At 44.7% G+C, this 15,824-nt stretch overlaps 1 protein-coding gene across 2 annotated transcripts in view; it reads right to left on the bottom strand.

Annotated features, from left to right (window-relative positions):
- The window catches only part of JAKMIP1 (janus kinase and microtubule interacting protein 1), a 258,178-nt gene that overhangs the window by 107,116 nt on the left and 135,238 nt on the right, over positions 1-15,824 (bottom strand). For both annotated transcript variants that reach the window (XM_090035563.1, XM_090035564.1), the window contains exon 4: positions 13,707-14,201. In XM_090035563.1, coding sequence (XP_089891689.1) covers positions 13,707-14,201 — 495 coding nt within the window. The remainder of the gene's footprint in view (positions 1-13,706; positions 14,202-15,824) is intronic.

The following is a 15,824-nucleotide window of genomic DNA, read 5'->3' as shown; positions in this document are numbered from 1 at the left end:
ATGGAAGGATTTATGATATGCAGTGTCTGAAGCACAGGGGCACACACTAAACAGGAATGCTAAAAATAAATATTGAACAGCTGCTTCATTCGTTGTGTGCTATTCACTCTGTACATGGAAGCTGGCAGGGGTCCTTTGGAAAAAATAAAGTGATCTTGTAACCAAATACTGTAGGCAATTCTCTGCTTTCTGTTAAATGAATGAGGTTTAAACTGAAATTCATGGAAGCAACATCCTTGTGAGTGAGGATGGAATGATACCCTCTAACAAGCGTATGCATCAAAACATGGAAGAAATAAGGTTGCAAGCATTTTAAAACCCTAATGCTCTTTTAATTTAAATTTTAAATGGAATTTCAGAAAGGTTCAAGTTAAAAGAACAATGAAGATAACAATTTCATCACATGCTGCTTTATACTGAATGCAGACAATCTTTAAGGGAAAAAAAGCAGCCCTGGTCACATGCAAATTCATAGATCATATTCTACAAGTCCATACATATAAGTATCAAACTCCCATGAAAAAAAAGCACAACAACCATTTACCTCCATCCCTTTCTTCCATGCTTGAAAACTAGCCAACTGTTTTTAAAAAAATGAATTTGGGGAAAAAAACACCTTCCAGACAAAGGTAAAAATGATGAGAAATTACTGTGGAAGTGACTAAAGCCCTGATATATAGGAACAGTCCTCTTTTATTTATATTGCAGACATTATATAATCTCTTAGTTACACACAGAGCATTTCAGTGATGCTTGTTTCATTATAGACACAAAGAGCCAGAAGGGGAAGTTTCCAAGCAATCTTCCACAATTAGTTTAATACAAATTGCTAAAGATGCATAGAACAGAAGCACAGTTGCACAGAGACAACCATCTGCTTTCTGTTGCCATGAGCAACAGTTTAATCATGTCAAAATAGAAACATATCTGAGGCTGGAATAATGGAAGAGAAACATTTTTTCTCAGAAGGGCTTTAGACACTAGATGGGATCTTTTGATGGTAAAGGAGCATTATTTCTATTTGATTGGGTGACTCTTTACTAAGGAAAACAATCAGATATGCAATTATATAATAAATTATTCTCTATCTGATCCTTTTATTTATTTATTATTCCTTCCCAAAAGGTTTTGAAATAGCTGACCTGGTATATTCTTAAATTGACCAGGGTTAATCCTGATTCAGCAGCTTGGTCAGAGCACACTCCCCATTTTCCACAACAGAGTAATTCCACCTTTGATATGCCAACACTCAAAGAAATCCAGCTGTCTCCTCGCTTTTCATGGCCTGACCCAGTCCTCAACTTGGTCTCACGGATTTTCTGCCCTCCTATCCAGAACAACATGCAGCACATTTGTCCATTCATAACTGTGCTCCCCATTGAATGTGCAGACCAATGCACTGTTGTGGGGACTACTGTCCATTCAGTATAAAACAGATTATACTCTGCTAGAGAAAAAAAAGTTAACATTGACTATGAGGCTGCACAGGGTGGATTAGAACTTGGCTCACACAGAAGTCAAGAGAGGGTCCAAGGGTTAATACACAGAGGTGCAGTGTGGCATGTTGGACCAAACTTCCATCCACCCAGGCACCCACCTACCCATTCATCCCTCCTCTACCTAGTTTATATCAGCTGCTAACTCTGGGGTCAAAAATGTACCCAGGAATCCATTTAGATTACATATGGTCTTCACATTGCTATAAGCTGACAGGAGTAGCAGGCTAACATATAACCAGCTCTATAACCATCCCTACTCTACAACAATAAAGGATCTTCCTAGAAATCTTCCATAAAAAGGAGGAGTTGGTTACACTGATATCACAGACCACACGTATTGCGAGCGAGTGCAATGGAGCTGCACTGAGGGAGCCCCATGGTCTGTGTGACGCACTGCTGGTGGCCAGATCTGGCTGATGGACCAAGGGTTAAGCACCCCTCTTCTACAGGATTCACGGTTTGGTTACGTTACAAGTCTAAGCCCTCCATAAGCCCTCTTTTCTAGATCACTACAGACTATCCTGCCTACCACTTAGATTCAGAACCTGGGCATCATCTTTGATTCTAATCTCACTCTAGATAGTCCTATTCAGGAGATATCCTTTTGATTCTTTCTGCCCAAATTTTGTAAGGCAGGGCCTTTCTTATCCACCCATAAAGCCATAACACCCATTCAGGCTATCCCTTCACATCTTGTTTGTATGCAATGTTCTTTTTTCTGGCCTCAATGAATGCAATTTTCATAGTTTCATAGTTTCTAGGGTTGGAAGGGACCTGAGCAGATCATCTAGTCCGACCCCCTGCCATGGCAGGAAAGAATACTGGGGTCAAATGACCCCAGCAAGATGTTCATCTAACCTCCTCTTAAAAACCCCCAGGGTAGGAGCCTGCACCACTTCTCTTGGAAGCTGGTTCCAGACCCTAGCCACCCTGACTGTGAAGTAGCGCCTCCTGATATCTAACCTAAACCTACCCTCTCCCACCTTGTGACCCTTATTCCTAGTCACTCCTGGCAGTGCTCGGGGGAACAGGGACTCCCCCAATGCCAGCTGGTCCCCTCTGACTAGTTTGTAAAGGGCCACTAGATCCCCCCCCTCAGCCTTCTCTTGTGGAGGCTGAATCGGTTCAGGTCCCGTAGCCTCTCCTCGCAGGGCCTGCCATGCTGCCCCCTGATCATGCAAGTGGCCCTCCTCTGGACCCTCTCCATGCTGTCGACATCCCTCTTGAAGTGTGGTGCCCAGAACTGGTACTTCAACTGCAGCCTGGCTATTGCCACATAGAAGGGGAGGATCACCTCTTTGGTCCTGCTTGAGATACATCTGTGGATGCATGACAAGGTGCGGTTGGCCTTCCTTACTGCCTACCCACATGCTGGCCCATGTTCATCTTGGAGCCGCAGAGCCCCCTACCAACCCCCAGCACAGCCGGAGGTAAGCGGGCTCGTGGTGGGAAGGGATCAACTCCTCGCTTCCTGGGAGGAGGCAGCTGCATGGAGCCTGGCCGGGTCAAGCCCCTGCCCAGGCCCCTACTTGGCTCAGCCCCCCAGGGGTTTGCCCCAAAGTTTGGTGTCATCGGCAAACTTAGCCAGTCCACTCCTGACTCCAATGTCCACATCGTTAATGAAGTTGTTGAACAGGATGGGTCCCAGGACAGAGCCTTGCGGGACCCCACTGATCACAGGGCACCACGATGAGTGACTGCCATCAATCACAACCCTCTGGGTCCGACCACGGAGCCAGTTTCCCAGCCAGCGGATCTTGGTGGAGCCAAGGCCACAACTGGCCAGTTTGGCCAAGAGGTGATCATGGGATACCAGATCAAAAGCTTTTTTGAAGTCAAGATATATGACATCAATCTCTTCTCCCTTGTCCAGGTGATAGGTCACCTGGTCATAGAAGGAAATGAGATTGGTCAAACAAGACCTACCCACAACAAACCCATGCTGGCTATCCCTTAGGATGTTAGCCTGGGCCAGTCCATCAAGGATGGCCTCCTTAATAAACTTTTCTAAGATCTTCCCCAGGATAGAAGTCAGGCTAATGAGCCTGTAATTAGCCGGATCCACTCTCCTCCCTTTCTTGAAAATCGGCACCACATTGGCCTTCTTCCAGTCTTCGGGCACTACACCAAAGCGCCAGGAGTTTTCAAAGATCCGTGCCAGGGGCTGAGCTATGACGCTCGCCAGCTCCTTGAGTACCCTGGGGTGCAGGTTGTCAGGGCCAGCTGACTTGAAGGTATCCAGCTTCTCAAGGTGTTCCTTCACGAGGTCAGCATTTATGGAGGGTAGGGGATCCCCATCACCCATATCTCCCTGTCCCATGGGACTGATGAAAGACTGACGCAAAGTACCTATTTAATATGTTGGCTTTTTCCTGGGCATCAGTTGCCAGTTGCCCCATCTGGTTTAGCAGGGGTCCAACGTTGCCCTTGCTTTTCCTCCGGCTCCCCACATATCTGAAAAAGGACTTTTTGTTGTCCTCGATGCTTGAAGCTAGTTGGAGTTCAGTTGCAGCCTTGGCTTTCCTGGTTTGCTCCCTGCAGGACTGGACCAGCGCAGAATAATCCTCCTTGGAGGTGAATCCCGTCCTCCATCCTTTGTAGGCTTTCTGTTTTAGCCGCAGGAGGTCCACTAGGTCCCTAGAGAGCTAGGAAGGCTGCTGTGCCTTCTTGCTGCCTTTCCTCCATGTTAGAATAAATTTAGCTTGTGCATCGAGGATTGCTTCCTTGAGAAGCAACCACTCTTCTCGAACTCCCATCTCCCTGGGGTCATAGTCTCCAAGGCCCTGACCGACAAGCCTCTTGAGCTTGTCAAAGTCGGCTTTTCTGAAGTCAAGGACTTCTGTGTTGCTAACTGACTTGCCAGCTTTACGGCGGATGGTGAAGGTGATCAGCTCGTGGTCGCTGTCACCCAGCTTCCCATCAATCACTAGGTCACTGATTAGGTCATCCCCCGTAGCCAGTACCAGGTTGAGCAGCGCTTTGCCTCTCGTTGGCCCATAGACTTCTTGAGTCAGGTAGAGGTCATCCACACACGAGAGAAAGCTTTGCGACCGCTCGGATTTTGCTGAGTGATCTTCCCACGAGATGTCCGGGTAATTGAAGTCCCCCATGACAACCAAGGTCCTGGAGCAAGCGGCCTCAGTCAGTTCTCAAGATGGCAAAGCATCCATGCCAGAAGATAGGCGGGTGATCCAGGCTGACCTGGACAAGCTCAGCAAATGGGCAGACGAGAACCTCATGGTGTTTAACACCGAAAAATGCAAGGTTCTCCACCTTGGGAGGAAAAGCCTGCAGCACCCTTATAGGCTCGGCAGTGCTATGTTGGATAGCACTACAGAAGAAAGAGACTTGGGGGTCATCATTGACCACAAGATGAACATGAGCCTCCAATGCGATGCTGCGGCTAGTAAAGCGACCAAAATGCTGGCGTGCATCCATAGATGCTTCTCGAGCAAATCCCGGGACGTCATTCTCCCCTTGTACTTGGCCTTGGTGAGGCCGCAGCTGGAGTACTGCATCCAGTTTTGGGCTCCACAATTCAAAAAGGATGTGGAGAAGCTTGAGAGAGTCCAGAGGAGAGCCACACGCATTATCAGAGGTCAGGAAAACAGATCTTACGATGACAGGCTGAGAGCCATTGGACTCTTTAGCCTGGAAAAGCGTAGGCTCGGGGTGATCTGATGGCCACCTATAAGTTTATGAGGGGTGACCACCAGGATCTGGGGGAACGTTTGATCACCAGAAAGCCCCAAGGGATGACGAGGTCGAATGGTCACAAACTCCTGCAAGACCGTTTCAGGCTGGACATAAGGAAGAATTTCTTTACTGTCTGAGCCCCCAAGGTCTGGAACAGTATGCCAGCGGAGGTGGTTCAAGCACCTACATTGAACACCTTCAAGAGTAAATTGGATGCTTATCTTGCTGGGATCCTATGACCCCTGCTGACTTCCTGCCCTTTGGGCAGGGGGCTGGACTCAATCTCCCGAGGTCCCTTCCAGCCCTGATGTCTATGAAATCTATGACTCCAAGATCCTTTTCCACCTCCGTGCTGACAAGAGGGGAGTTCCCCAACCTGTAAGTATGGTGCCGGCTGTTCCTCCCCAGGTGCATCACCTTGCACTTGTCTGTGTTGAAACCCATCCTATTCTTGTCCGCCCACCCTTGTAACTTGTCTAGGTCTGATTGTAGCCAGTTGCATCCTTCCAGTGTGCCCACATCCCCCCACATCTTAATGTCATCAGCAAATTTGAACAGGGTGCTTTTTACCCCCTCGTCCAAATCACTGGTGTGGTGAAGATGTTGAACAGCGCGGGCCCGAGAACTGAGCCCTGCGGAACCCCACTGCCCACATCCCTCCAGGTTGAGAAGGACCCATCCATTACCACCCTCTGGGTGTGGCTCTCCAGCCAGTTGGCAACCCATGTGACTGTGTGGGTGTCTACACCACAGCCCCCCAGTTTCTTAATGAGAACAGGGTGAGAGACAGTGTCAAAAGCCTTCCGGAAGTCCAGGAAGATTATATCCACTGCTACCCCTGCATCCAATGATCTAGTGATCTGATCGTAAAAGGCCACCAGATTGGTTGCCCCTAAGCATTCAGTCCCCTGCTGGCCCCTCCTGGATGTGTGCCAGCATAATTTTTGCAAACAGCTTGCCTAGGATCAAGGTACGACTAACTGGCCTATAGTTTCCCGGGTCCTCCTTCCTGCCTTTTTTGAAGATGGGGAACACGTTGGCCCTCTTCCAGTCCTCCGGTACCTCACCAGAGCACCACGAGTGCTCGTAAAGTTGTGCCAGGGGACTTGCAATGACCTCGGCCAGTTCCTTTAGAACTCTAGGGTGGAGATCATCCAGAATGGCTGACTTGAAAACGTCCAACCCCTCCAGAAGCTCCCTAACTAGATCTTCGCTAAGCCGTGGCCCAGGTGTGCCTCCCCTGGGGCCCAAGGGGGGCCCAGCAGGGAGGTGGCTGTTCTGGTCCCTACTTAGGAAGACACTGGCAAATTTTTGTTCCACCTCAAGCCCATTCAAAATGCTGCTACTACCGACCATTCTCCCAGCCCTTCCCTTCAACCCCCTGACCCACTTCTTCACACTGAATCTTTTCTTCTCTATTACATCAACATTGCTTTCCTCCCAAAGACTTTGTGACTTATTTCCTCACTTTTTTTTTTTTTCATTCAGCACTCAGAGGCCGACTCCCACATCCAAATCAGGCTATAATGCTAGCTTCTATAGTCCATTAACTTTTAAAAATATAGTATATTAACTTTTTAAAATGCGTGTATCAAGTGCTTTCTCCCATTTGGACCCTCACATTTGGAAGGAACTCCACATAAAAGTCATTGCCCTTGCTCAAATTCTTAAAATGCCACAGTGCCCTCACAAGCCACAGAACATGCTGGCAGTAGTTAGCCTGCAGAGGTTTAGACTGTTGTCTTTAGTACTTTTTCCAGACACTCTTTACCTCCCTGTATCTCCATATTTTCTCTCATGTTGCACTTAATTTATAAACGCTTAGTGGTAGAGACCAGTGGGGTTTGTAAGAGAACTAGTCCAATGGGGTACTGCTCCATGCCCAAGGCTTCCAGGTACACAGGTACAGACACACACACACACACACACACACACACACACACACACACACAGGATAACTAATCCCTAGGCAAAGGAAAAGTAGACAGCCCTACTTAGCTTTACTTGCCTGGGTGGCAGCTCTCGCCAGGAAGTGCTAATCTGCTGCAGACCAGCTCCTCTGACAATGTGGTGAAGAACTGTCATGGCAGGATTGCTGGGGGTGGGGGAATGCCTCCTCCAACATGGCACCTAAGACTGGTGACCCATTCACCTCTCTTCCCCCTCACCCAGTTTCTGTACCCTTTCCCCTCCCCCAGACTATCCAGGAAATTCTTTTCTTCTTTACAAACAGGTTAGCTAGAATATGGACCTCCACATGAACTTCTCAGTTTGGCCACCCAAAGCTAATGACTATATCTATGCACTGACCATTGTTCTCTTTCACACAGAATATAAAGAGTTTGGTATATTCTAATTTATTTTTTCATTACACATCTCTGGCTAATGAACCCTAAAAGGAAAGGGATTATGGCAGGGAAGCAGCAGGGCATCAACCAATTGTTTCGAGTACAGGTATACTCCCCCATAAAAGTATGTTTTAAAGAGGGTTTGATCTACCCATAGGTACAGAAAGACCACTATGAAACCAAACACCACAGAGTATGTAAATCCTATGCTTCGAGTTACAGTTACAGCTTTCTAAAGTATTACTTAAGTTAATTGAGGGATTGTGCATTGGCAGATGGTTTGTCATTTATTGCAGCAATTACTTTTATCCTATCAGTGGGGAAATGGCATTTAGGTTTTTTAAGAACAGGTACTTGCAGTTTCCCAATGCCTGGAAGAAACAAGTGAAAATGTGTTACCTATCTATCATATGGTTCTTTTTCACAAGTCAGCCATGGGGAAAAGTGATCCTTCGGTAACTCTCTCACACTTGCATAGCTCAGAATGAGAGTACAGCAGATTCCTGTAAAGGAACTTTAGCCTTGCATAAAGTTAAAAGACGCATTCCCAAGGAATCAAGAGCTAGACTGACACGCTCAGTTTTCAATATGGAAAAAGCCAGCTGCTCTACTGCCAAGCATACTGTCTTCTCTATCCATCCACATCAAACCAGTTTCCTGGCCAACTGTAAAACAGAACTCTGCAGTGCTTTTCACAGAAGCAGACAAATGGATCACCACATTAAACCCTTGACAATGAAAAATAAGATAACAGCAGGAGAGATTAATTGCTGAAGGAGACTACAAAAGAGGGGCACAGATTTCAAAATATACTATTTACATACAACAATTACAGAAGAAATTAGTGAAAAGCAATGCTCTTCATGCTGCGAGAGCAGTGGTTAGATGACCTGCACGGTCTTGCTTGGCTCTGCATTTAGGATTCTATGACTACTTAGGAAGAACAGAAAGCATGCTGCAACTGGGAACCCACCAGGAGTGGGGAAGCAAAATATGCATTGATTGTACAATATGTTCCGAGTTATATATTTTCAAGTTTAGAGAGGAGGAGTCTAATACCAAGATTTAGGAAGTGGTTTCTTTTAACTCTTAAAAATGTTATTCTTTGTCCGACTTCAAAGCAGCCAGGGCCACACTCCACAAGAGAGGTACTACACTGAGCAACTGAGCCCCCTAACCCCAGGGCACAGGCTGCCCTGGCCCTGCAGGCTTCCCAACTGAACCCCACCACCTCTGGGATGAGGGCAGGAAGCAGAAGCTGGAAAAGGGAGGGGAAGACCAGAGACCCCAGCCTCTGTTGAAGCCGGAGTGATGGTGGGAGCAGCAGCTGGACAAGAGCCCCGTGGCTACAAATAATCCCTCATGGGCCACATTCAGTTTACAAGTTGCCAGGTGGACAGGCATGGTCTAACTGATTTAGAAGCATAAGTCTCTTCATGACTTAAACACAAAGTCAATTGGGTACTTCTGAAAATGTTATGAAATGTAAATGTGAAAAAACCCCTTTGATGAGAACTCTCATGCTTTAGGGACAGAACCCTACCTTTGATAAGTCTAATAAGAAATTAGCCTATGAACAGGTTATTCCATAACTGTGCACCACAAGGTTTCCAGCATGTCTCTGATGCAAGTCTGGTATTGATCACTGACTGGAACTGTGCAACTGCCTGACAGACCAGTCCAAAATCAGATAACAGTGTTATCTGATGGACAATAAGAGCTAAAACTATTCATCACAAGAAAAACAACATTAAGCAAAAAGAACAGCAGATCCTCCAAAAGTAGAGTTTTCTGGATAGCTACCTGTAAAAAAAGTGTTCTATCCGTCAAAGGTTTGGAACCCAGCTGCAGGCAGGTGGTTAGTGGATAACAGTCTGCCTGGCTAGGAGCCTGCTAAATCCAATGACTAGTTCACGAAGGTAGAGTCATGAGTGTTAAGACATCCAGGAAGAGAGTGTGGAAGAGGAGAGGACAGGCTGCTGTGTTGGGGATAAACCCAGGGCTACAATTGCCCCTCTCCTAATGTCCAGAAAGGACAGAGGCTCTTGGTTTGGTGTGGATTCTGGGTTGTTTCTGTGAAGAATAAAACTGATCTGAAAAAATGAGAGTAGAGCTGACTTGCCTATTTAAGGCAGTAGGGTAAACAACCTGCTAAAAGGTGCTACACTTTAAAAATATCTCGCTCTGGGCTTTTTTTAAAGACTGTATGAAGAGGTATTGGCTCTGGATTTAGGACCCAGATGCCTTGTTGTGGGGGGTGGGGTGGGGAGGAATGCACCTGGGGGGAACAGGGATCCTCCCAGGGGAGGAACCATGCAGGCGGTGGGGGAGGCACCCACCCTCAGACTGACCATGACCTCTCCATTCAATAAAAGGCAAACGTATCGATACCCAGTGATAACAGAAAAGAAACAATGTAAACAGTCAAACAATTCTATACAACTATGATTCTAGGGCTGTCATCAGAGTTGAGAAATGTCTGGAAGCTTCACTCTAAGGCTTTCTCTTAAGCATCATATCCCCCTGAAGGTGGGATGCTGAGACCCACACCCTGCCCCCTCCAGTGGGGTGGATGAGCTGAGCTAGTTGTGTGCCCTCTGTCCATGGTGGCCTCGGGAACCCTTTCTGGGGGATGGGGACAGGGACCCCTGTAAGGGACCTTCTTGGGGAGGAGGACAGGGAGAAGGAGAACCCTTTGTTACTCTCAAGTCTCTGCTTTTATATTCTCCTTCTCTCCTGATGACACTTCATCCATGGCAATCACCAGTTGGTGTCTCTGTGTGGTTGTCATATTGTCCACATGTGTTGTCAGCCAAAATCCCATTTTCATAAGCCTACCACATGCCCACATCCTAATTTCCGGCTTTACTGGTATCCACCTAATTTGGTCTGATCCCCTAAAACTGGAAAACTCCAGGCCCCTAGTCTGGGGCCTTGCAAGCTGGTGCCACCTTATATCATGTTATGGAACAGTCCGGTAAATGCACCCGCTGTCCCAGGCTGTGTGAGTATCTGTTGGCCTTGCTATGTTTTAGACAGCCTGTCTGCTTCTGAATGCTCAGAAAACTGTGCATGCAAGATCCAGGCTTTTAGAAATCACTTAACCCCTGCTACCTGTCCTGAGCACTCTAATACATATATATTATAGATACACACACACACACACACACACACACACACACACACACACTGTGTGTGCATACATGTATATATGCAAAGCTTCAGTCACTGATTCCATTCAGAAGAAATTCAGCATGATGCAGCAGCCGAAATCTCCAAATCTGAATTGAATCAGGAGACCCTTTAATCTCTCCAAATTGAATTGGAACCCTCCGAATCAATTTGGAGAGAGTCAATGACTTGGACATAGACACAGTTTTAAATGTTTTTTTGACATACCTCAGGGTACCAGGTAGCTCATGAATGCTGAGATGCTGGGGTGGATGAAATATCCCACAGGCACAGTGTGCTCGGCAGTGGACCTGGAAGTAGATCAGAAGCACTTCCAGTGCACTTCTGGATCCACTGTGGAGTGCACGGGGGAACCCCTCTCCCCACCCCAGTGACTCCTGGGTCGGGGGGGGGGGGGGAACCCAGGGCACCCCTGCAGCCAAATCGCTGAGCCAGGGTGGGGTTCCCACCATGTGCCCAGTGGCAGACCCGGAAGCAGGACAGAAGTACTTCCAGTCCACTTCTGGGTCTGCCGCCAAGCACGTGCCCCCCCCCCCCGACTCCTGTGGGATGCTCCATCTGGCCCAGCGTGGCAGCGTTCATGAGCCACACCTGGTACTTCGAGGTATGTAGAAAAAATATTTAAAGCTGTGTCTATGGCTGAATCTCAGATTCTCCGAATCAGCATCGAATCTTCAGATTTGGATTCAGCTAAATCAAATCAGGGCAGTGACCCGAATCAACAAATCAAATCACTGCCGCCCTAACCAGGCCAAATCAAATTGAATACATTCCACTTGACACACCCCAATACACACACACACGCACGCAGGCAGGCCTATAAGCCAATTCCTAAAAATGGTATTTAAAGCTTTTCTTTTTAAGCCAGAGTCAAATACCATATTTACTTGAATCCAAAACAAGGTTCCCCCCCCCCCCCCCCCACACACACTTAACAAGGAGGGGGGAAAGCTCCATGCCTTGGATTCAAGTACAGCTCATAAAAATGGCATTTGTACACTATTCTTTAAAGTAAAGGCTAAGTCTTAGAACTTTTTGATCACCCCTCATACACAGATGGAATAACAAACAAATGGTCAACAGAAGCTTGTCCCAAAATGTATGCAAGTTATTACACAAATAAATGATCTGCTCCCTTCTTACCGAGCTGATATACAAGTAAGCAAACAAGTAGGAAAAATAAATTTAATGTACTTATAATGATTACCTCTTGCATTATTTTCTCAAGCAGCAACATGAAGCACCTATTATTTCTTTCAGCACATAAGTCTTAGAAGAGTTTGCCTTATTAATTATGGCCATATAGCAGCTGCATCTCAGAATGAAATTTTATTTGTTTCTTTCAACTAATATAGTATGCTAATGATAATCTCTTTTCATTTTCATGTTGCTAACAGAAATGTTCTATAAAATTCACCACATGTTTGGTTGCAAAAGCTACTTTATGATAAAATATGCAAGTAATTTTTTTAAAGCTTCTCACACAGCCACTTTAATTGAGACACAAAGCAAGAACAGTTAAAATGTACTGCAATGACTATTTTCAAACTATTTGAAAAGATTAGTAAAATGTTATAGTAAAATTATAGTAAAAGTATGCTCTATAAATGATAGAGATATTTTTTCTATAGATTTGATCAGATTTACATTACATTTCTCCAGTACCGGCATAAGCTGTATTTGGGTCTGCTGAGGAAGACTTAGAAAAGCAGAAATAACTATTAGTGCAACTGTAAATCTGGAGGAGGTTTAAATCCACATTTAAAATAGGTTGATGAACTGGCAAAGGAAACCCTTTAATTTGCAGAAATATGAACAGAAATTTTTGAACAGGAACATATAAAACTATATATGTATGCAACTTAAATTGTAACTAAATCTGTAAAATGCTTGTTAACATCCAGCATCTTTGCTGATCATTCACCAATGGAGCAGGAAAAAAAAAAGAATTTGACTATATATTCACAGACTGACTAAATATTTTGGCTTAAACCCTTCTTGTGTTTTACTCCATTCCAAGTCTAGTTCTCTTGGCACAAGGTAGATAATTTCCTTAATATTAAAAAGAAATATTAAAAGGGAGATTATTTCATATTAAAATTGTATTTTTCTTTTGACCTTACTTCTGATTTATTCAGATTAGTAACCAAATCTTGATAACACATGTAAATATCAAAAGGCCATGCTCTTTCTTTTCATGATCTATTACTATAAAACTACTTGTGTATAGTTATCTTAAACACCACAGCATACTGATTGTAAAATGTAGTGATCTGTATATACACACACACACACACCAGAATGTTGTACATATACTCTAGTTTTTCCCTTTGTATTGTTCTTAAGGTGAAAGCTGAAAACTATGCTAAAATCATAATGTTAATAAAAGGGAGAGCACAAGCCGTTCTTCTGGGCCCAAGCTAACTTCTCTGCCCTTTGGAAAAGTATCAGAACAAAATGAAAATGGATAATGATGCCTGTTTTTTCCAGAAAGTGGGCAACTTGAACAATACCTTGGAAAAAGAGCATCTCTCCCCCTGCTCTCCACCCCCATGAAGGTAATAAAGCATGCTTTTGCAATAATCAGCATATTCAGAAACGCTTGCTCTGCACAGTGAATACGTCTTGAACCTTTTGATAAAGTACGTCTTGTATGGAAAGACGTGTTAGGTAAAAAGGAAGGGGAAGTTCCATTTTACAAAATCAAATCAGTAAAGGGAATTTGATCTGCTTTAGTTCTTCCATACTTTTATTTGATAGAAAGAAAATGTCATGGATTTTGGATGGATTTGGGTATGGTTGGTCATGGAGCCAACACCCCTCTGGACCACCAGAACAGTGGGAAGTAGGAAAAGAGGTTTATTATAGGGACAGAAATGCCACTGCAAAAGGGACAAATCTTTTCCCAGACAGTGCAGTACATTTTCATAGCTGCTGTAAATTGAACTAAATGTATTGTTAATTAACTTACCAGCCTGCGGATATCCCTCTCACATTCACGCTTTATTCTATTAATCTCGTCCTGATGGGACTGATACGCTGTGCGCAAGTCAGCAGCCTTCATCTTATCTGCCTGCATAATATTGTTCAAAGCTTCTTCAAGTTGCTTTTTACCAGACTTGAGCTCTAAGATCTCCTGCTGCATCTTCATACGTTCATTATCAAATGCTTTTCGAGCCTCCTCTTTGGCTTCATTGAGCAATGCTGTTTTCACTTTGTCGGCAGCCCCATCCCGCAGCACATTCACTGTAGACTGCAAACGGTGAATTTCACCATCTTTGATTTTTCCCATTCGAGCTACTTCCTGCTCATGCTGCCGGATAAGTGCCTCCCGGACAGCCTGGAGTTCCTTCATTTTCTCTTCGTGGAGCTTTGCCTTCAGCTCCGAGATGTAAGCAGTGTGCTTGTGTTGCTCCTGCTCTCTTTCTTGCTTAACTTCTTGTATTTTCTCTCTCAATTTACCCACCTAGAATGTAAGAATAAAACTTAGATCAGTATACCCGCATGCGATGTGGACTCCCCATAAGTCCTCGTAGGAGACCTTGATATAAAAAAGAAAGAACCGCCCTCGCACCCCTCCCGCATCTCAACAGTTCAAACAAAGGAAGTTTTGATCTAGATCAAAACTGAGCTCTGAGACCTCTCAGGTTCAGATGCAACTTGTAACCTGTGCTGCAGATTGCAGAATTGCCATATTTTGTTGGCAGTGCTTAAAACAACACTCTAAGCTTAAGAGGTTCTCCCCCTGGTAGAAGGTATGGCAAAATATGACTTAGTAAGACTTAAACTGGCTTCCCCCATATTCCTTCCCCAAATCCCTAATATTGCAGTGGCTCTCCTTCTTGATGACACCTATGCCCTCCGGCTTCCCTCTGAGAATTAGTACCAGCCAAAGGAGGTGAGTCCATCTGAGAAACTCGGAGTCGCCGTGTTTGGGAGTAGAGGGGAGAGGGTTTTAGGAAACATTCCCATACTGATGGAGTCAGTCTATTTACTTTTCATTTCATGTCCACACCATCTCAGCTTTGCAAGGCATTAAAATACATCTTCAGAACACTTCTGTGTAGCAGTAAAGCTTTAGGCTTGCTTGAAAGATAGAAAGTCAGGGAACAAGTTGAATAAATTATTTGACTAAATTTGTACAGGAAGTCCACAGAAGAAGCAATATTTTAACTGATGTTTTCACTGTTCCTCCTTTTATCCCAGAGTGAGAAGAGATTTTTTTTTTCAGTTGCTGAAGGGAACTGAAGCGACTTTTGACAAGATCTACAATTGTCAAGGGAAAGGTTAAAGATAAAAGCCAAAGTCTAGAATCTAAATTTTAAAGCGACTGGTAATGCTGGATGCCTTGATTTTAAGGTGACCAATTCGACATGTGACATTCTATGAGCTCTATTTGTAGTGCCTTGGTACTCAGTGCTTTCTGAAAAAAAAATCAAGTTCTTTAAGAGGTCTGAAATTGGTCATCTAAAAATCAACAGAAGTTCTTGAAAATGTAGGACAAGGACTCTATGGGCTAGAAGAAAAGCTACTATAGCCTATTATAGCAATATACACTGTGATGAAACCTTATTATGAAATCACACTCGGCAGGCTGCATGAGAAGTGATGCTTTTTTCCATGTGGAATTATATACTAATTTAGAAAACAATGTCCAGAGATAGGCTTGCTTTTCTTTTGGTAGTGTATTTGGTACAGAAGACTATATTCCAAAGTGATCATTGTCAGTAATTTCTTCCTGCTATGTCCAGCATAATGAATGCCACAACATAGGTTTGACACATGATCCGCTAATCTAAAACAAGGTCACAGAGCAGCAGAGAGTTCAGAGAGCTCTGCTTTACCCAGGAACGACACCACAAAAGCACACATACCACGTGGTGCTGGTGCTTTATACCAGAATGAGGTTAAAGAGCACCAGGGGAAAGAAGACCTATAACACTGAAACCTGAAATCCTACTGAAAACTGTAAGCGAGTAGAATTATTAACAGAATAAAATTCACTTGGGATAACAGCATACCCAAAGCTGGCAAATGAGAACACTCTAAATTAGACGCTACAGTAAAAATTTTACAAGAAAAACACTAT

Source organism: Crocodylus siamensis, chromosome 2 (genome assembly GCF_052110815.1).
Source record: "Crocodylus siamensis isolate JL-2025a chromosome 2, ASM5211081v1, whole genome shotgun sequence".
Classification (NCBI taxonomy): domain Eukaryota; kingdom Metazoa; phylum Chordata; order Crocodylia; family Crocodylidae; genus Crocodylus; species Crocodylus siamensis.
Note: the sequence above shows the minus strand (reverse complement) of the source record. Positions and strands in the feature narration are given on the sequence as shown.